This window comes from Manis javanica, chromosome 2, assembly GCF_040802235.1.
Source record: "Manis javanica isolate MJ-LG chromosome 2, MJ_LKY, whole genome shotgun sequence".
Classification (NCBI taxonomy): Eukaryota; Metazoa; Chordata; class Mammalia; order Pholidota; family Manidae; genus Manis; species Manis javanica.
In genome coordinates, this window is record NC_133157.1 from 171,088,176 (window position 1) to 171,111,821 (window position 23,646).

The window sequence follows — 23,646 nt, forward strand, 5'->3', positions numbered from 1 at the left end:
GGGTGGTTAATGGTACTGTTAGCTAGATAAAGGAATACAAAAATGGATCATATGTGGAGAAAAAGCATTCAGATTTAAAGATATTGAGCTCTACATATCTGTGGAATTTTCCAGTTGAGTCTGGTTTCAAGAGATTGTTCTAGGCTAGTGATATGAATAATGTGGATATATGTGGTAAAGGAAACTATGAAATAGATAAATGCATCCAGAAACCATGTGAAGATAGAAGAACCAAGAAGGGACTGGAAGAGAAGGTTAATATTTTACAGCAGACAGGAGTAGGTAGTCAGTGGGTACGAGGAGACTTATCAATATTATGTGAAAAAGGAAAGAATAAGAAGTAGTAAAAATTATTAAGCAATGCATTATGTACTTTCTTCTATGTTATTTTATTCAATTCTGGAAACCTTTAAATCTAACGTTTCCTGTGTCACAGGTGGATAAAATAGGCTAACTTCTCTAAGGTCAGCAGTTGATAAGTTGTGTCCCCAGGTCACATAATGCTACCAATAACATCATAACAAGAAAGAGAAGAAAATGTACATTTCATGCGGTCATAATAGTGTAATCAATGGAGTAACCAGATCTATGGAAATGAAGAAGTAAATCCAGGCAACACTAATTTCGCCTTCAAAAGTCTTCATTTATGGGTTTTAGGGAAAGAAGACGTTAGGTCCTCTGCACTATCCAGGACCCAATTTTGGTTTTGGAGTCAGAGGAACAAAATAAATTAAGGTCAATACAATGAATTGTTATAATCATTTTAGAAAATAATGTGGCAACATCTATTAAAATTAAATACATACTAACACACAAAACTTTCACCCATTAATCCTACTTTACATAAAAATAAAATCATCAGTGTATAAATAAATTTATCAAAGATCATTTACTATGGGGATGGTTTATAATGGCAAACAGTAAGAAGAAAAACTGGAATCAGCTTGAATATAATTTCAGAGGAATGATTAGGCAAATTATACATCCACATCCTGGAATAGCAGCTATTGAAATAATTAATTAAATGGATTTTCACAAGATTTTGATGAGAGGAAAAGAGTAATGATAAAGAATACCCAATATAAGGATATATATATATATACGTATACATATATATATACGTATATATATTCTTGATTTATGATCATGAAGAAAAATAAAGAAAGACATTATTAAAATCAGCTACTTTGAAGAGGATGGATTGTGGATGGAGAGGGCATAAAGGAACCAAAAGGAATGGAGTGAGGTGGAGAGGAGGGAAACTACCCTAAAAAACAAACAGCATACATGTTACAAAGCTATAGTAACCAAAAGAGTATGGCTTGGCATTAAAAACAGAAACACAGATCAATGGAACAGAATAAAGAGCCCAGAAATAACACTATGCATCAGTTAATTTTCAACAAAGGAGCCAAGAATATGCACTGAGGAAATGATAATGTCTTTAATAAATAATGTTTGCAGAAAAGTGGGAAGGTTTTAGGAAAGCCACATGCAAAAGAATGAAACTGTGCTCCTATCTTACACCATATACAAAAACCAACTCAATACAGATTAAAAACTTGAACATAAGACCTGAACTATAAAATTCTTAGAGAAAACAGCAAAAAATATCTTTGACATTGGTCTTGGCAACTCTAAAAAGCATAGGCAACAGAAACTAAAATAAACAAGTGGGACTACATCAAACTAAAAAGCTTCTACTCAGCAAAGGAAGTCATCAACAAAATGCAAAGGCAACTTACTGAATGGGAGGAAAATATTTGCAAACCACATATTTGATAAGGAATTAATATCCAAAAACGATAAGGAATTCATACAATTAAACAGCAAAAAGCAAATAACTCGGTATAAAAATGGGCAAAGGACCTGAATAGACAGTTTTCCAAAGAAGACATACAAATGGTCAAAGGAGCTCAATATCACTAATCATCAGGGAAATGCAAATCAAAACCACAGTAAGATACCACCTCACATCTAATAGGATGGCTATTATAAAAGAAATAAGCCTTAACAAATGCTGTTGAGGATGTGGAGATAAGGGAAGCCTTGAACACTGTTAGTGGAAATATAACTAATACAGCCCCTATGGAAAACAGTATGGAGGTTCCTCAAGATATTAAAAGTGAAACTACCATATGATCTAGCAATTCCACTTCTGGGTATATATCCAAAGGAAATGAAACCATATCTCAAAGAGATATCTGTATTCCTACATTCATTGCAGCATTAGCCACAATAGCCTAGATAATGGAAACAATCTAAGTGTCTGTTAGTGGCTGAATGGATAAAGAAGTTATAGTTATATACAATGGAATATTATTCAGCCTTTAAAGAGAAGGAAATCTTGTCATCTGTGACAACATGGATGAAACTTATGGGCATTATGCTAAGTGAAATAAGCCAAATGGCGAAAAATAAATATTACATAGTTCACTTTTATGTGGAATCAAAAAAAAAAAAAGTTGAACTCATAGAAACACAGAATAGAAAGTGGTTGCCAAGAGCTAGAGAGGGAAAATAGCCAGAAGCTGGTAAAAAGGTACAAAGTTTCAGTTATAAGATGGATAACATGTGGGGAGCTATTGTATAACAAGGTGACTATATTTGATAACAGTGTATTGTATAATGAAATTTCCTAAGAGAGCAGAACTTTAATGTTCTCACCGAAAAAAAAAAGTAAATATGTGAGGTGATAGATACATTAATTAACCCTATAGGGGGAGTCCTTTCACACTGTAGATGTATATCAAATCATGACATTCTATACTTTAAATATCTGATAATCTTATTTGTCAAACTGAAATAAATTATTTGTCAAACCTCAATAAAGCTGAAAAAAACCCATATAGTATATATAATATAATCAGCTTTAAAAATGTTAAAGAATAATAAGAAATTCAAATAAAATTAAAAGGCTACAAAAGAGTAGTGATTTATTTCCAATACACTTATTGCCAAAAACATTTGGCGATAATTTCTGATCCTTTGAACATTTGCTTTTTCACACTGATCAAAAACAGATGTAACACAGAGAGGAAGAAGGAATGGGGCAATGGTAACCTGGAGAGGGGGAATCATCTCATTTAGCAATAGCTATTGAGGCTCCCCTGAAGGAAAAGATCTCCTTAGACAAAATTACCCATAGCTCGGTTTCACCGCCATTACTGATAGTGAAGCCACATAATTTATAGTTCTAAACACAACATTTTTTAAAGTGAAAGGGGACACTATTTGTAATTACTCTGGGACAGCAGATGTATTCTAAGATTGCCCCAACTGAATCAGGATATGTGTTCACCCTAACTACTTATTACCCTACTAAGAACTATGCTAGGAATGTGTGATGGGGCAAATGAAAGCATTGGATGCTATAAAAAGCAAAAAAAATACAGGTTGCCCTCAAAGAATTGCAACCTGATGGAAAAATAAATTATAAAATGCGTTTCTAGATCTGGCAAGAAATTTGAGAGAGAAGTACAAATGCACGTGGCAGTGTTGAGAGTCAAAATAGAGCTAATTGGGAAAGCCTAGGAGAAATGAGTAAATTCAATTGCTCACTAAATAATGTTCCACGTTGGAAAATGATTTTTCTCAGGAAGCAAAAGACCAATCTTTCATTTTTAGTTTTTGCTTTGCTGTAACTGATGCTGCCTCTGTTACAAACTTCACATGTCAGTAAGAATAAAGTACAGCTCAGACTTACTCCTCCAGCTTCCCAACTGCAAGTCTTAATAGGCAACAGAGCAATAATGAGTGGTAGTGTGTGAGCTCATTTCTAGCCTAAGACTAAACAATGAACTAGGCTTTTATATTGCAATTACAGGAAAATCTTTATATTGCAGACAAAGCATCCAGCAATATTTTCCTTTTGATCTTGCATCTTCACTCTGGTTGGTACATGAAATTTTTATGTCCAATTTTTGGATAAGAAGGTCAAACTCTGTTTTATAAAAGACCTATGTCAGTGCTTTTAAAACTTTGATATGCTTATGGATCACCTAGGATAGTGTTAAAATGCATGTTTTTATGCAGCATATCTGAGGAAAAGCTCATGTTCTGCATTTCTAACACGCTCCCAGGTAAGGATGATGCTACCAGTCCATGGGCCACATTTTGATAAGGGTTTGAATTGTTCTAACCCCCCTAACTGTACTACCTAATTTTTGGCATTTTAACCCAAATCCAAGGAAATATAGACTTATCCAAAACTCTTTAATTACAATTTCACCTATTACCCACAGAGTTTTGTAACAGATACATGGTATTTCATCAGGTATGGGAGATGCTCAGGGATATGTTTGTTCTAATAGTGGTTCTAATGGGCAGCCAGGTTTGGGACTCACTTGTGTTAAAGTGAAAACAAATATGATAACACAAAATATTCAAATAAAACCTGGATAGCAACTTGACTTGTCTCTGTACAGCATCAGTTCTCTTTGTGAGCCTCATATTCCCACAAAAGAATTAAATGAGGTCCTTAGACACTCGATGTAGAGGAAATAATATTATTTTCAAGTAGAACGTGAACAATGTACTTAGGTATATATTCCCTTTAAATGCACTTGAGTCCATAGCAGGAGCTGTTGTAATATTTCCTGAAGTGAATGATGCAAACTTCTCAATACAATTATTTTCATTTTAATCCAAGGCTTATAAGACTCAAGATTGCCGAGTATAAAATGTGTCAGCATGTGCCATTCTATGCTAAGTGAGAAAATTTGTTTGCAAGTAACTTTTTCTGACCAATGCTTTTTAATCACCTTCTCAGTTTCCTTTGGCAGGTGGATGCATTCCAGGACTTCAGAAGGACCTGGTGGTTTAAATCAATTTAATAATGCTAAAATGGCTCATAAGCCAAGTTAGCTCATATATAAGTGGTTCACTGACTATAATATTAATATTATGTGACTTTGAATAATAACATTACCAATTTTGAATACCTGTAACATACTGTAAATTAACTATGCTAAAAATATGCTCATGTAAGTTATCAAATATAGAACTAAGAGCAGCAATGCAAAATTACTACTGTTAAAACCATTTTATAGATAAGAAAAATGGAGTTGAAGAAGTTGAGCATCTTGGCATCTGTCATATATGAGCCCTTATTTTAATCCATGCCTACCTGCATCTTATGCAGGTAATAGAAGTTCTACTATGACGTTAAAAACCTATGAATTGATAAAATAGAGGCTAAGGCCATATTGAGTTCATAAAAATAAAGAATTGTCATAGCATCAATGATCCCTATTTTCAAGAAACAGAAACAGTCATTTTGTATGCTTCAAACAAATGAAAACACAGATTCTTTAAGTTAGGAGGCCTAGTATTTTAGTTTCACTTCAACTTTCTGTGTAATATTGATCCCAAATTACAGCCTTTCATATAAATAAACTTCCAAATAAAAACATCCATGACCACTACTCACAGTATTACTAGGAGGGAAAGTCCCACAAGCTCCAGTTTATATGTAAAGGGGGAAAAAATATTCTGGCACCAGACCAGAGCAGTCTGGGAAGTCCAGCAGGAGATGCACCAAATTGTATAGGGGAGTCTCTATAGAGGTGGAATGCAGAACCAGTCAGGGTGAATCCCCCAAAGAAGACAGCTCCACACGGAAAAGAAACTTCTGAAAGCAGGAATGATGCCTGGTAGGTCATAACAGTGGCAAAATCAAATAAAGAGTTCTATAAAGTGCTACTGGGGAAGGAGAGGACACCCCTTGGGAAGTGCAGGCAGTGGTGCTCAGAGAGAGCACCTGCTAGTAAATGAAAGAGTGGGAAGGGGACAGATGATAACATGGTCCTACTGAAACAAGATTGACACTAAAACTCAGAAGGACCCTGACTACAATAAAGAATCCTATGCTAAAGAAACTGCTCTTTACATAGCAACAAAAACAATCTTTGCAAAGAGAAAATGAAACAGAAATAAAGATAAAAAGAATCAGAGAAAAAATACATAAATAAAAGTCAGGCAAAGTAGATCACTATATTATTTTCCTAGGGTGGACCAAGGTCCTACAAACTAGATGGCTTAATATAACAGAAATTTATTGTCTCTCAGTTCTGAAGGGCTAGAAGTCCAAAATCGAGGTGTCAAGACCATGCTTCCTCCGAAACTTTTAAAAGAATCCTTCCTTGTCTGTTCCTAGCTTCTGGTGGTGCAGTCTTTGGTGTTCCTTAGCTGGTAGTTCTATAACTCCAGCCTCTATGTTCTTCACTTCAGCTTTTCCCGGGTGTCTCTGTCCTTACATAGTCATCTTCTGATAAGGACACAGTTGTATTGGACCTGCTCTCCTCAAGACCACATCTTAATTTAAATGACTACTTCTATCATGATACTATTTCCATATAATATGATCCTATTTTCTGTTTCCATGGGATGAGGACTTCAACATATCTTTTTGGGGGGAGGATACAATTCAACTCATAACAATCATATGTATATGCATATGCATATTTTTCTCTGAGGGAGAAAACTAAAACACAAGTATTTAAAATCATAATATATTTCAAGAAAATTTCTAGAAATGAAAAATCCCTGTGCATTCACTACAAGCAGATATTGCATCCCTGGTAAAATGAAGCAGATGCTGACAAAATTATTAGACTTAAAAACGCTTTGGGTCTTTAGGCAAAAAAAAAAAAGAAAAAACTAGTTACTTATAAAGGAAAGAAAATTAGATTGTCATAATCATCTGCACATAAACACAATGAACTCTAGAACACAGTCAAGCAATGTCTAAAAGGTACTCAAGGAAATGAGTGTATGCACAAATTTTCATCCAGCCCTGCTGATGGCTTTCAGGATCAAAACAATTTGGAAAAAGCAGAACTCAGGAACTAGGTATCCACATGTTCTTCTTGAAGAATTTACTTGAGGAAATCTTCACTCAACCAGTAAGTGCTTGGGGAAACCAGAGAAAAAACTAATAGCAGTGAGTTCATTTAACTCAGATCTAAGATTAAAACAAAGCTGGGGATTGGTGGTTTTAAAACATCTCTACAGATTCTTTGATATACCTCCTTTCAAGGGGCCTAACTCCCCTCCTGTTAAGTGAGGGCTGGACTCCTTACAAATGGAGAAGCAGTACAGGGCTTCAATCTTTATTAAAACTATTCCTTAAGACTGCAGAGAACACTAAAGTGGTGCCTAAGAGTACATTCAGTCAGACAAAAGCACTCTAAAGAACATAAGGATTTCTCTCCCAATAATATTATCTGTAAGAAGCTTAAGGGCTTTATCCCTCAGCTATTTTAGTAGAAGCTTAAGAGAAAGAGGAAGGGGCTTATCCTGAAGAGATTTGTGGGCATGGCTTCTATTTGGAGTGAATCCCCACTACTATTCACAGGAAACACACTGAGTTCTTAATAGAATTATCTTTTCAGAAATGCTTCCAGCTTGGAATAAAAGGTACAGAGATAATACATAATAAAAGAGGTCTTTAGACCCCTACAATTCTGGCATGAACATGGCTGAGCAACTCTGTAGCTGCAAATATGAGCTACCATTCTTGGAAAAGGAGAATGACTCAGAGTGTGAAACCAATAGCCCAGAAGATTCAGCAAGAAGCCATGGATATTATACCTGGGCAAGAATAGAACTGAGTCCTAATCAAGGAATTTCCAATGTTTACCCAGCTAAGTTTCTAGAATTGTTGTAGATGAGTGACTCCTTGCATCTCCAACCCTCTTCCCCTTTTAACAGGAATTTCTGAGAAGTTATTTTAGTGCCTGTCTTATCATCATATGATCAGATATGAGGTAGAAGATAGTTTATCACTTTAGAATAGCCATTCCAATCTAGAGCAACTGTACTTAAGGAGCTGCATTAATGAAACAATACTCAAAGAGCCTCAGATGCACCCAAAACTGATTTAAATGACAAGGTCCTCAATTTCAAAGTGATATTATAATGCTACAAAATATTTAGAGTCCAGAAGAAGAAATTACTTGCATATGAGAATACTTTGTGGCCAGGGGATTAACAGTATTGTTTTTTTCTTTCAGATATGTCAACAAATTCTCTGACACTGCCCCTATAAGAGGTAAGCCTAATTTTGTTCCCCTCAGTGTAGGCTGAACATAGTGACGTTTCTAATAAACACAGAAAGAGCAGCAGTAATGGTATATGACTCCAAAGACCAGGTCATAGAAGACACTGCGGCTTCCTCTTGCTCTGCCTTGGAGCCCTTGCTCTGGGGGAACCCAGCTGCCATGCCAGGAGGACACTCAAGCAGTTCTGAAGAAAAGTTCACATGCTGAAGAACTAGGACTTACTGCCAATCACCAACAAGAGATAAGGTATTCTGCCAATAGCCATGTGATTGAGCCATCTCAAAAGTGTGTCCTCCAGCTCCAGTTCAGCTGTCAGATGACCACCATGCCAGCCAATGGCTTAACTGCAACTTCATGAGAAACTCTAAGCTTACCCTACCCAGCTAAGCCACCCATGGACTTCTGATCCTCAAAGACTATGTGAGATAATAAATTCTTGTTGTTTTAAATTAATATCTATTCATAGAGGATAAGTAAATGCCATATGATCTGATACTGTAGAAATAACAAAATAACCAAAAAATAAGGAAATAAGGTAGAGAGAGGGAAAGAAGAAACAGTTCATTGATTATCTCAAAGGTGGACATCAAAGAATATAAGAAGCTGAAAATCAAGGAATAAAGTCCAAGTCATAGCTATAAGCAAAAGATAAACACTTAGAAATCTAATGCCATTGATTCAAATGAAGGAGAGGAAAGTGAGGAAGAGACACCAGGTTCTAATAAAATGGAACAATTAATTACTAAATTGAAAATTAAAACAAACTAAACTAACTGCATATTGAATTGATAATATTAGCAACCAATTGGCAGAATCATTTCAGGGGATTTTATAATTTAAGACTTTGTGTGTTCTTAGTGGGATACATTAAAAAGAAAAACAAAGAACTGAAGAGGAGAAAACATTCAGCTAAATTCTTTTTATAGAAAACACTTTAAAACATAACACACAGAAATATTACTGGTAATGAGATGAGAAATATATATATAAGAAGTGCTAAGCATATAAAGCTAGATAGCTATACTAGTGTAATGGAAAGTTGCCTTTAGGGCAAAAAAAAATATTTTAAGACATAAATAATAAGCTCATAACGTATGACCAAAGAAGCAATGCACACACAAAAAAAAATTCAGAATAACCTAACATAAACTAAAAATATTTCTAAATGTTGGAATCATAGGGAAAATTTAGATAATTTCAGTAAAAAAATGGGAGACTTAAACCTATTCTATATGCTAATTGCTAGATCATGAAGACAATTAATAAAGATTCATATAATTTACAAGACTGACTTAAGAAATATATATACATATGTCTACAACAAGATATCAGGATACACTCATACTTTGGAAACAACCCTGAAACATTTATAAAGCTGACCAGGGCTTAGGTCCCAAAACATCTCAACAAAAATACTAAAAAGCTACTTCCTCATAACACAATATAGTACAACTAGAAAGCAATGGCAAAACTGGGCCATCAAAGTTCATACATTAGAAAAATATTAAAACATGTGAATAATTCATGGGTTAAAGAAATGATAATGAATATTATTAAATAATTAGAACTACTTGTAAAATGTGGCCAATACTTAGAGTATTATTTATAGGCCAGAATACAAAAATGAAAATATAACAAATATTGAGAATTATGATCTATGTAAGCAATTCAAGAATTTAGAAAAACAGCAAAATACTGAACCCAAATAGAGGGAAACAAATATTGAAGCCAATATAAATTAATGAAATAGAAAACAAAGAAATGATACAGAGTAGTATCAGACACAGAAGATGTTTCTTAGAAATATTAATAAAACACAAATCTCTGCAATGGTTGATCAATATAAAAAAAATAGATAAATTACCAATATTAGCAATTACAATTAATTATGTAATGCTTACTGTTAATAAACTTCAAAATGTCAGTGACTTAACAAAATAAAAGTTAATTTCTTACTTATCCAACAGTTGAATGCAGACATTCCAGTTAGCAGGAGGTTCTCTGCTCATTTATTGAGGAAACCAGCTTACTCTATCTCGGAGCTCCTAGAAATGTCTTCTTCCTCTAGACTAAACTTTCTCTGTAAAATGTCAAATAGTAAATATTTCAGGCTCTACAGCCTACAGATGATGTCTGCTATATATTCCTTGAAAATATAAAAAACATCCTTAATTTACATATGGAAGCCAAGGACCAGATTTGACCAATATGCCCTAGTTGCCTACTTCTGATCTACATGACAGAGAGAAGAGAGAAAATGAAGAGAAATATATACCCTTTTAACCAACTTGACCCACAGGTGGCTTCTATCATTTCTGCTCAACCTTCCTAACAGGAACTAGTCCCAAGAACCTACTTAGATATAAGGAAAGCTGGAAAAAGATCCCTTCCAGGGAAAATTCCACACTATGGAAAAAGGAACACAAAATTAACTGTCTTTGGAACAGGAATGAAAGAGGACATAAAAAAAACTTTTTTAAATCAAATCATGCCAAATCTATCATGACCTTGCAGGTTATTTCTCAGCATTGCAAGAAGTTTAAAATTGCAAATGAAATTCACCATTTAAAAATATTAAAGCAGAAAACTCCTATGAATACCTCATTTTATATTGAAAAAAAAAATCTGTGAAATTATACTTACAACAAAACTCTTATCAAAGTAGGAAGTAAAACTTAACTTGACAAAGAATAGCTATAAAAAATATAAAAGCATCTGTCTTCACTTCTAGTCAATGTTATACAGAGGCTCTAGCTTCTATATGTGCAATATGTAATTCTAGCCAATGCAATAAAACAAGTAAAAAATAAAAGTTACTGAAAACCACTAAAAGACAAGTCATTACATCTGAGAGGCTTTTGTAATCCATATACTTGGAAAAAAGAGCTCCTATTAAATAAAACAAATTCATGCAATGTATACATTCATGCAATTCATACAAGATAATGTATAAGAACTTGCCATTCATTGAACAAAGAAAACAAAAACAGGCAAATAAATATATTTTTTAAATTAGGAAATACAAATTAAACAATAAGGAATTGCCACTTTATACTAATCATATTGGGGGAAAAAAGTACAAGTTTGGCATTACCAAATTCTCTTGATTTTCTGAGTGAATATTAGCCCCTTGTGGTTGAAGTGTAAATTAACTTTGTGAGAAGCAATTAATCAATATCTAGCAAAATTTCAGATTTGCATATATTGGAACCCAGGGATTCTGGCCCATCACATTGAATATTATTAGAAAACCTTCAAATATCACAGCTCAATATACCAACTGGTCCTCTACTGTTTCAACAGCAAAGGCTAGCTCACATCAAACATGCATTCCTTAGGGGGTATCTTAAAGGTAAAGCTTATCTTTTAAATGTTTAAAAAGCTTTTTGGTAAAAGAATGTTTATGTGCATTATAGTTGAAACAGGAACCAGTTGACAAGTCATAATTTCTTATAAGCATGTAAATCAAAGCCATATAATGTATCATCAGCCAAATGCAGAACAATCAAGCCAGGACACTGACAGTAGGCTATTGCTCACTTAAAGAAATAATGGTATCTTGAGGGAAAAAAACAGAGGGTACTCTGACTTCCAGCAATCATAGTAGTATGCATCTGCAAAAAGCAGATGATTACAAATGAGCCAAGTCTGTTTGGAAGTATATGTAAATAATTTGTTTAAGGACCCAGGGAATGATTTTTCTCTTCAAATTGCTTTCACCAATTGGATATTGTCACTATAAAATACTATACTGATAGACCAAGGAAATAACGTTAAGGGGGAAAAATTGTAACATGAGTGCTTTCTACATAAACTTAGCCTCAAAATGTGAAGTAATTCAAGAGGGAAAAATGCAACTTAAAGTACATGGCCTGAGAGAGAGACACAGAATAAATATTTAATATTTATTCACTGGAATTAAATAGGAGTACAGGAAAACAGAGAAGAACCAAACTGCTCACCAAGGTAGAAAATTTTATCAAGTACAATTTCTTTTGTCTACATATAAATCAGGGGTTTATGACCAAGAAAAATATAGATTTTTTCTCCTGTAAATATGACCAATTCACTACAGTTAATGATCTAATTATAATACAACATCTTCTTTTGAGAGAAGATATTTCAATTATTTATGTGCTTTTCTGCACAGCTAACACCAGAACATAAAAAGTGTACTAAATATATCAGGGTATTACACAGTCACTTTCATAGATAAAAGAAAGACTATAGTCCCCTAGATATTAGAAATAAAATAACCTAGAATGAAATAGCCCATATGTATATTAAAACAGAATTTGTGAAAATGAAGCTTGCCAGATATTACGAAAAAATTATGTCGTTATAAAATCCTCAGGTTCTCATCCTCAGAGAAGCCATAATTATAACCTTACCTTTTTTAGTGACCAATTACTGTACTCAGGGTATTTTCTGAAATAAATGCTTTGCTATTTTTATGACATGCCTATCTGTATTTCCAATTCCAAGAATAGAAATAGACAATACAGCCATTTCCCTAAATAAGAAGTCTGAAATAAATGACACTGTTCTATCAAACACAAGTATGAAATCTTTAAATTTTAGATGAATTGTAAAATAGAAACCCTTTATTAGCACAGACAAGAAACTTGGAAGAAACCGTGATATCTCTCCAATTTATCAAATTAAGTCATTAGAGCCTCTAAAGTGACAAGAAAAAAGTATGCCTGTGCCATACAATATAAATTGGCCAGCTTTTCTAAAGAACTAATTTTGTGTGTTAGAAGGATAGAGTAGCTGATTTGCATTCCTAAAATATAAAGGTTTGAAAAATCTTACTATTCTAAAAAGGATAACTTTTTCCTATACAAACTAATGTTCTTACCATTTGTGTTACTAAACTAGACACAATGTAAGCACTACTCTGTGTGGGGGGGTGAAGGGCCTGGGGACATGGTACGTAGATGGCAAGTGTGACAGCATCCCCAAAACATGCCCTACTCTAACACTTGCCCTGAGAAATACCACCGGAAATAGCAGTCAGTCCTCTACACTGACCATGGTTCTAATACCTCACCCCTGAAATCATCTGGAAAATACAAAACAGCAGTATTACAAAACCTCACCAGGGACATGCTTCATACCTGAGTACCACCTTGTTAGAAAAAGCATAAAACCTAAATGTGATTTATTACCCCCAGGATGTTTAAACATTTTATCAGTAAGGTATTAACAAAGGTGAAAAATATGCCAGTAAGTTGCTCAGGCTAAGACTGGGGGCGGGGAGGTGGGGAGAATTGATAAGGAACGGGCTATACCTATTTGGGAAAAGAAAGAAGTTCTAAACCTGCCAATAAAACTAAGACAAATGTAAGGGAAAGCCTAATATGGATATAACTTGCTTAAGCGACATCCAGGAAAGAATGTAAACCCTATAGTATCAGCCAGTGAGGAATCAGGAGACAGACTCGCGGGCTAGGGAATAAATTACTTGTGCCAACTGCCTCAGGTATGTTACCAGACACCCGATCTTGCAAGACCGCCATTAAATCCTTTCTCCACTGTTCTCTGTCTCCATGTCCACTTACTGAGTTTGGACCAGTGAGCACATTTCTCACACACCTGAAAGATAATGGACCCACACTGCTGAAAATTTGCACACATGTGCTCCCGCTACCTGATAGGTGGTATGAGTGGATCCCCTTCCTCTCAAGCACTGGTTTCAGAGAACAGCATCTCCTACTCAAAGCTGGCATAATCTGTTGGTCTCTCCACCCTGCAGCCATCTCAGTTTCTGTCCTCAGCACCACCACTACTCCAACCTCTGCTCTGCCATCCTGCAGCCTTGCAGCCATGCTACCATGTCTCCCAGAACACTGGGCAGAGCTCTTTATAGGGAGTCAATAATGACACATTGCCCACACGTGTGTAGAGAGCTAGCCAACCAGGGCCAGATGGAAATCCTAGCCACAGGAACCTTCACTTTATCCACCCTTCATATTGAGCAAATGAATGAAGACCTGGTAAACCAGCTTAGAAAGGAAGTCAGTCAAGCCTTGGAAGAAAAATGACCTTTAAAAACTCTGAGGGTCTCTGGTCATCGTTATCAGGGTCTTCCTTGCTGAAAGTGTCCTGCCCTGTCTAATTTGTTTTTTTAATTTCTAGTTCCTGAAATCATTTATGGTCTCAATTCTTGTGTTTATTCAATTAACAAAGAGAACTGTTTAAAGGTAGTCTGAAACTGAGATTGATATTCAAAACTCCCTTGGATTGTAGCTCCTGGGTTTCTCACCAGTGGTAATGTTGATATTCTGGGCCAGATCCTTCTTTCTTGCATGGGCTGTCTGTCCTGTGCTGTAGGATGTTTAACAGCCTACTTGGCCTCCACCCACTGCATCCCAAGGTCAACTCCCCTCACCTCCCCCAGCAGCTGGGACAACCAGGAATGTCTCCAGACATTGTCAAATATCTTTAGGATGAAAACAGCCCCTCCCATTGAGAACCCCTGGGTTAATGTAGTTTTTTTCTTTTACATTTGTAAATACAGGTGAAATAAGGCTATATAAACACTCAAATAGAGAAAAAAAAATTAAATCCCCTTAACTTCAGATAATAATGGAAGTACTCAGAAGCTCTTTCCAGTGCAGGAGCAAGTTTTTGAGAATAGTGTTGTGAAAGATAATTTTTTGTATCTACTTGACTGGGCCACAGGGGACCCAGATATTTTGCTAAACATTATTCTGGGTGTGTCTGTCAGGGTGTTTCTGGACGAGATTAACATTTGAATCAGTAGACCAGCAAAGCAGATGGGCCTCCCTAAAGTGGGTGGGAAGCCAATCAGTTGAAGGCCTAAATAGACCAGAATGGTTGATGTTTGCCTAAGAGAGAATTCTCTCTACCTGACTGACTTGGAGTCAGGACATTGGCTTTTTCCTGTCTTCAAATTTAAACTGAAACAACTATTCTTTCTGAGTCTTGAGCCTGAGGGCCTTTGGACTAAAACTACGCCATTGCTTCCATCCTACTGCTTCTGTTTCTCTGAAGAACTCTGATTAATACAAATGACCTGATCTTTTGCAGGAAGAAAGGAGGGAAAATGAGATGGGGACCTGGTTAAGCATCTTTATTTGCACATAAAATCTGATACACAAATGTAGGTTGAATTACACTGAGTTACTCAGTGGTGCAATACACGAAAGCATAATCTCTTTCTCCTAAATTTTAGTTTCCAAAACAGAAAGTTAGTCTTCACACCCAGGTCACAGGCAGTGCTTACTTTCTTTCTCATGGGCCTTAAGTGAATATAGATCACTTTATTAACTTTCCTTGTCTTTGAAATAAAACCATCTAATCCCTTTAGTGCAACTTCCCCAGATCTCCCTCTTATAATTCCATTAATTCTGTAATAAAATTTCACTTCTGTTTCATGTGCAATTTGTGAATCCCTGCAGCACCTTGCCCTTCTCTTGTGGCATGTAGTTAAAGATGAGAATTATGTTTCTAGGATTTCCCTCTCTGTGTACTTCAAGGTTAGAATTGGCAAAAAGAGGAGGTTGGACAGATTTTGGAATGTTAAAGTGAAAATCTGCAGATGATGACAATTGCTGGTAGGCCCAGTGAGTCCCGGTTTCTCCATAATTCCACTTCCATCCCTCTTTCCTACTTGCTTATCTTGTTAATCGACAATGTCTCCTGGCCCAGTACAACCACACAGAGCTAAATAGAAGCAACAGCTTCCCATATAATTCTCCATAAGCTTCTCCCTTTCACCTCCAGTTTGGTGACTAGACTAGGTGGCTTCTGAACTTCCAACTTCCCTTCTGAACCTTCCTTTCCCCAGATCCTGTAGTTGTGTAGGTCTAAATCCTACAAATCCTTCATTCCAAAACTCACGGTGACTTGCTCCCCTGACTGAATCTTAACTGTTACATACCCTACCTTGCCTATGTTATATTTTATAACACTGTTTAACCCATAAAAAAGCAGCCTCAATCATGAATATGAAGGTTTCTTAGGACAATTCTTCACATGTTCAGGATCAGTTCCTTAACATTCTTCTGTGGATGCTTCGTTGTTATGGACTGATTGTGTCCTCCCAAAGAGATACATTGAAGTCCTACTCCCAATACCTCTAAAGGTGACATTATTTAGAAATACAGTCTTTGCAGATTTAATCAGGTTAGAATTAAATCATTAGGCACTAATGTAATATGACTGGTGTCCTTATCAAAACAGGAAAAATGGACACACACACCAGGAAGACAGTGTGAAGACACACAGGGAGAAGAAAGCCATGCAGCTTGAGTGATGCATCCACAAGTCAAGGAATACCAAGGGTTGTCAAAAAACAGAAGGAAGAGGTGAGGAAGGATTCTCCCCTAGAGCCACTAGAGACAGCAAGGCCCTATTGACACTTCGATTTAGGGCTTCTAGAATTATGGAATGATACATTTATGTTGTTTTAAACTATCCAGTTTTTGGTACTGTATTATGGCAGCCCTAGGAAATTAACACACTCATCATGCACCTCCAGTGGCAGGGGTTACTGCCGTGTTGGGCGTAGCTGTCTATTCCAGTGCATACTATACTCTGACATCAGAGGAAGAGAACTCTGTTTCTTCCTACTAGGAATTAAATGGATGTGTCCATAGTTTACTATGGGACAATTGATTCTAGGTTGTTTCATTTAATAATATATTGCTAAAGGTATAATAAAGGCAAGTCAATACAAGGAATAAGTTACAATTTCTGCTGAGACCCAGACCCATCCTAGTCCCTAGATTCCTTACCAGGTGACTATCTCCCTCAATCCTGACCTTGACGAACAGCAGCTTCCTGCTTTCCCCAACAACATCACCAGAAACACTCCATTTCTCAGAACAAAGCAACCCCTCAGTTGACTTCAGTCTAAAACCTATCTACTGAACCTCACCTTGACCTCTTCCCAGAATAACTGAAAATTGAATTGTGTCTATGCTCCTCAAAAGAAACTACATTCCTATCAGTCCAAAGTGTATAATCTATTCTTGCATCTTAACAAAACAAACTCACAAAAATGAAATAATACATTTTTCAAAGTCTAGGTTATAAAAACCTTGAAGTCTAGTTTCAGATTATTATCTGGAGATAATGTAAAGGTGATGAGGATATAACAAATTCAGAAAGCATGTTATTAGTGAAGAATCACTGAGTCAAAGTCCAGGACCAGACAGAAATTCAAAGAGGCCTACAAATTTTTACCATTAGGCTGGTGACCAAGTCCAGAAAAAGTGACTGAGGGACTAGGCAGTGTTTTTGAAACCTTCAGGGATAGGAAAAAAAAAGTTGGATTGTGAGGCACTCCATGTTTTGGGTTGGGAGCCCAAAGGACAACACTGCTGGAAAAAAACACACTAGAAGTAAGTGCCCTCACACAGACTGCATCCCAGCTTTAAGCTATCATGCGACACAAAAATCTCAATTCCTGAAATGCCAGCCACAGTCAATCCTAATTATTTACCTATTCACTAAAACTTATTTATAACTCTCAAATCAATACAGCACTTTCATGTCATTGAAGGACATGAACAGAATGGCAAATGTGAGTCACTCAACATGCATGTTCCCATCTGAGATGGAACTAGGTGATGCTCTGCCTCCCTGTTGCGACCATCACGATGTAAACAGGGCTCCCTTCTGCAGTCTGCTTATTTGCACCTTTTTCATATTTTGCACTTCTTGTTGATTTTGTTGCTTACAATGGCCTCCAAGCATAGTGCTCAAGTGCTGTCGGGTATTCCTAAGCACAAGGAGGCTGCAATGTGCCTTGGGTAGAAGATACATGTGCTGAATAAGCTTCATTCAGGCATTAGTTCTAGTGCTGTTGGTGGTGAGTTCATTAATGAATCAACAATACAGCATATTCAGAAAAAGAAATGAAATTCACCAATCAGTTTATGAGGCCACTCAGGAAAGTGCTAAAGTAACATCTACAGTGTGTGAGAAGCCATGGAAAAGTAACCACATTTGTGGATTCATGAGATGACAAGCAATAAGGGAAGTACAGTGGACAGCAGTGTCATGAGGCTGAAAGTCAGAGAATTTACAGTCATGCCCAAGGTCAAGAAAATGCTAAGCCCTTCTTTCCTAGTGCTGGCTGACCTCCACATTTCAAAAATTGATATGGTTAAAAAAAACTTTAAATTGAAAACTAGGCAGTTTCTAAAGATTAGGAGGCTACAGGTGAATTTTTTTTAAACACCTGCTAAGTGTTACAGGAAAAGGGTTGCATGGAAGAGCTATTTTTCAATGCTTATGAGACTGGCCTGGTTTACAAGGATGTATTTTATAAGCCTATATAATACAAATAGCCTCCAAAGCCCCTAGGCTTTAAATGATTCAAAAACTATGCAATTCATTATTTGTAAGAAACGTGTGTGTGTGCATGTAAAATAACGTGCCTTTAAACAAAAACACTTATAAAACAAGGATATATGTCAATTGGTTGATGAAAATGTTGTGGCAAAAGGCTCACAGGAACTTACTTCTGCATTTCTCCTTGAAGCAATGGTTCCATACTTGCTAATTCAGTATTCTCGGTGACATTATACAACAAACTACAAAAAGTAATGAAAACTCACTGTACCTAGTGCCCTGCACGCTAGATAGAAGCAAATGAAAATCCCCTTTGAGAAAAGATAACATTCCAAGTCTCAAAGTACTTCTGCAAAAAGCTTTTCAAATATAATGTCTGGCACATAATCAAAGACAATACACACAGGAGTTTAGAAGAACACACACTGGAGTTCATGAAGAAGAACCCACAGAAAACAGATAAGGGGGGGAAAAAAAGGACTCCAGATATTGTAATTATTAAGCACAGACTCTTAAATAATTATGCTTATGTTTGAGGAGATAAAAACAGCAGGTTCAAAGGAATTTTAAAAAGATTATAAATATAGCAAAAAACTGGGAAATATAAACAATTGGCATAGCATATTTGAAAAAGTGGAAAATAAAATATGCAAAATTAAGAACTCAATAGATGGGTTTGTTAAGGACTGAATTTTGACCCCCACTCCAAATCCCTGTGTTGAAGCCCTAATCCTCAGTGTGATGATACTAAGACATAGGGCCTTTGGAAAATGATTGGCTTATGAGGGCAGAGCTTCAACTAGGATTAGTTTTCTTATTGAAGTGACCCCAGAGAACCCTCTCACCATTTCCACCATGAGAGGACAAGTCAGAAAACAGAAATCTATCAGAAAGCCTGCTCTCACCAGATACCAAATAAAATTTCATTTTTAAGAATTAAGATGAAATGACATTTTCAGATAAATAGAAACAAAGATGAGTTGCCACTAGTAGAGCCACACTAAATGAAATATTAAAAGATATTCCTTAGGGGTGAAAAAAACTGTCTAAGAAAGAAAGAGATACAAGAAGGTATAAATGAAAATAATAAACGTGGGTACACCCAAATGAGTAATGACTCTATAAAAATTTATAAATCTCTTGAGAGGTTTAAAGTATAAAGAAAATTAAAATAACATGGCAAAAATAGGACAAAAGATAGGAGAGGGATATGTGGAATTAAAGTGTTCTAAGTTTCTTGATTGACTGAGAGAGGGTAAACACCACTTAACATTAGAAGAGAAATGTAACAGCATTATTTTGAAAATAATCAAAAAATGAAAGCAATACACATTTGCATCTATAATAAAATAGATTATGGTTTATTCATACAATTTAATTCTACACAGCAATGAAAGTTAAGTTCACTGTAGCCTCAAATGATGTGAATAAACCTCAAAAAATTCATGTTAAGAGAAAGAATACAGACAGGAAGAACATATATCAAGTTATTCCATATGTATAAAGTACAAAAACAGGAAAAAATAAATTATGGTGTTAATGATTATGCCTAGACAATAAAGTTATAAAGAAAATCAAAGAATTCATCACCATAAAATTCAGTATAATGGCTACCTTTGGGTCCAAGGAGTTCTGATTGGGAGGAAATGCTCTGAAAGCTTCAGAGATGCTGAAGTTATAATGTTGGATTTCATGATCCTTGTGGTGATTACATGGCTGCTTGCTTTGAGATACAACAGCAGGCTGTTAAGTCTTACGTTCCACACTTTTCTGTATGTATTTCACAATCAAAACATTTTTAAAATGTAATTTATAATGCAGAATATATTATAGGTTCCCAATTCTGTATAAAATCTTTATGCCCATATACACATTTGAAGCACTGGATTTTCTCTACTGTTGGCAAGTTCACATTCTATTTTCATGTTCTCCGTACACTTCAAATTTTCTACAGTTAACATGTGCTTCCAAATATGTATCTGTTACATAAAAATGCTATAGTTAATTTAAGCAATGTCATAATAAGGAACACTTATACTGCATTCCATTTTTTTCATTCACAAATGTAACCATCCTTCTAAGTGTCCATCTGTATCCTCTATACTGTAAGGGTACATCTGCTATGTACTGCATGTTAGTCTATAAAAACACTTCCCCGCAACCTTGCAAACATTAGATATAATGGCAGGCTGAATAATGGCCCCCAAAATAACCAGGCCCTAATCCCTAGTACCTGTTGAATATTACTTTATATGACAAATGGATTGGTGCATATGTCATTAAATTAAGGATCTTGAGATGAGGCAATTATTCTGGATTATCTGGATGGGCCCCAGATATAATTGAAAGTGTCTTTACAAGATATCTGATATAGAAGTAGAAGATATGATGATGAAAGCAAGACTTTGGAGTGATATGAGGAGGAATGCAGGTGGGTTCCAGATGGTAGAAAAGCTAGAGGCAGATTCTGTTGTAGATCCTGCAGCAGGAACCAGCTGTGTTAATGCCTTGACTTCAGTCCTTTGAAACTGATTTCTGGCCTCCAGAATTGTAGAATAAATCTATGTTGTTTTAAACCACCAAGTTTGTGGTAATTTGTTACAGCAGCCATGGGAAACTAATATAGATCCTAACACTTTTTAGTTTTTGCCAGCTTTATGATTTTGCTCCTTACTTCATTTATTTTATTTTGTTTTATCAGAAAGGTTGGGTATCTTACAATTTTTTTTTGTCATTAGTGTTTTTCTAATCGTCTGTTCATATCCCTTGTCCTTTTTGGTATTAGATATTATTATATATATATATATACACACACACACACACATACACACACACACACACACACACACACCCTTATTTGCTGCTTCATTTCTTTCTCAAAAAAATAAGGTATTTTGATTACAAACCATTGTGTGGTTGGGGCCATCTCACTCATGACAGACATACCTAAAGCTAACTGCTTATCTAAATTTTTGAGAGACACTGGTCTTTTGCCATTGTTAACCACTATATTTCTACAAAACCCACAGACTAATATTTCACCTCTCTAATATCAACTGTGTCCTATGCCTCAACTAGCTGTACGCCTACAGACCAGTGGGTGCATTACTGTGACATATGACCAGAACCCAAAAAGAACCAAAGAACTCATTACCGCTTTCTTTTTTAAAATCCGTGTCCTTCCTAATCTCCTGGGCTTCAGATTGCTGCCTTTGCTCCCCATGTCTGACACTGGCTCCCAAATATGTCAATAATTCTCCTACCCAAGGCTTAGATCTTACCTGGTGGCTATCACCATGGACCAGAGAATCATTTCTGTGGCTTTTAAAACAAACATGCTGCAGCCCTATTTCAGATGGCACAATGCGTTGTATGTTTACCTGGCTCTGCAGGTAATTGTCAGATGTACTCCCATAATGATGTGTCCATAGTCCTTCTTCTGCACACTCTATTCTAGTCCTCCCGTCCCAGTATTCTGTGGCACAGGTACTTGCAGCTCATATTCCTGCCCAGCAAACTCCCTTCCCACACATGGGAACTGAACATGATGGACAACCATCAACAGCCATACAGTTTGTATACCATAATCAATGCATCTGCTTTGAGTTTTTCTGGAATGTGCAACTGTTCTCTGTGCTCTTACCCTCTCTTCCATGACCTAGACTTTCCAACCCTACAGATCATGTCCCACTCCACTGCGAAGGTCCTGGCTCCTTCCAATTGCTCCACACCACTGCATGTAACTCTATCATGTCAGTTTTTGTGCTAATATAATTTTACGTGCTTCTTGAGGTTATTAGGAGAAAAAAAATATGGCAATGGATGTAAGCTATGATTATTTATCAAGTTAGCTGAAACTGAAGTAAATTTATGCTTGAATGTGGTCTGAAATTGTATCTATGGCTCTGATTATAATTCATTTCAAGATCTGATGTATATTCCTATTTCCATTATTAATGAAATGAAATGTTATATTAAAGAGAAGTGTATCAAGCCTCAATAAGATCTGATTGATGTTAGGTAAAAAACCTTTACATGGAATTTTACTTAAATGATGAATCTGTTTTACTTACTTTGCTCAAAATCAATCAAGTTATTAAGGACATAAAATATTCCAAGCCAATATTAGTACCTCATAAGAGACATAGTTTAAAAGGTAATCTACATATATAACCAACAAAGTATTCTCCAAGGCAATATTTTTATAGTTTCAGAAGTATAATTTTACCTTCAACCAGGACTTCTGAAAGCCTGAAGTAAAACTTTTTTTACAAGGTAGATTAAAGAAAATGACCTAATAGTGAGCAGTTTTCTTGAATAGATTGAAATGCTATTATTTTAATTCTCAGTTCATTCCTGAGTGAGTATAGAAAGTTATTGGAATATCCAAAAGGTAAAATTAATGATATTCCACCATCTTGATGGCTAACATTACAAAATTTGGCTCCATATTATTGTGTCTCACAAACTAAAATAAAATATACTTAAGACAAACCTGGTGCACTATATGTGCGCATGTGAAAGAGAGAAAAACTGAGAGATACCAACATCTCTTCCTTCAGGAAACTCCTCTCATTCATATCATTTGTCGAGATAGAGCTAATTTCCATCAGATATGTCTAATCAGAGTTCTCCCTGGTATTTCCCTGGAGCCTTAGGAAAAATACATACTTTCTCCCTGAACTTAAGCTTTGAGGGTCTTATGAGGCCAAAGACTCCGCCAGCCATTTTCCAACCTCATAGAGAGTCTTTCTGAAAATAAAACCAACATAGAGAGCGAGAGAGTGCATGATTGGAATAGAACCCTGTATGCATTGTTTAAGTACTGGTAATCAGGTCATATATGAAACTGATATTTTTTAGTTTACTTATTAGTATCCTTAATCAGTTCCTTCTAAATGTATAGATTATGATTAATGAAGTCCAAATTCTTTATTATGCTCATGTTATTGGTTCCAGAATTTCTACTGACACTATTGAGGCAGCATTGCACACTATCATCCCATACTAGAAAATGATCATCACCTGTTTCTGGGTTTTCAGTAATTGCTCTCCCTTTTAGTTCAACCTTTTAAGTAAATTTGACTTTGTGAATCTCACACTGTTGTCCTAAAAGAGCATCCAGAAAATTTAATTGAGTCAACTCTGACATCATTTAAAGCTCTTTAGGTAATTTATATCTGCAGCTAGGGTTAGTATTTATCTTGATACTAGAATTCCCTTTACAAAGGGAAGGAAGACGTCAATCTCATTT

The 23,646-nt window shown here is 35.8% G+C and overlaps 1 protein-coding gene across 2 annotated transcripts in view; it reads left to right on the forward strand.

Moving 5' to 3' along the window:
* RALYL (RALY RNA binding protein like) overlaps window positions 1-23,646 on the forward strand; it is a 772,862-nt gene that overhangs the window by 747,604 nt on the left and 1,612 nt on the right. For both annotated transcript variants that reach the window (XM_073229776.1, XM_073229772.1), the window contains one exon: window positions 8,016-8,053. In XM_073229776.1, the coding sequence (XP_073085877.1) occupies window positions 8,016-8,050 (35 nt within the window). In that variant the 3' untranslated portion in view covers window positions 8,051-8,053. The remainder of the gene's footprint in view (window positions 1-8,015; window positions 8,054-23,646) is intronic.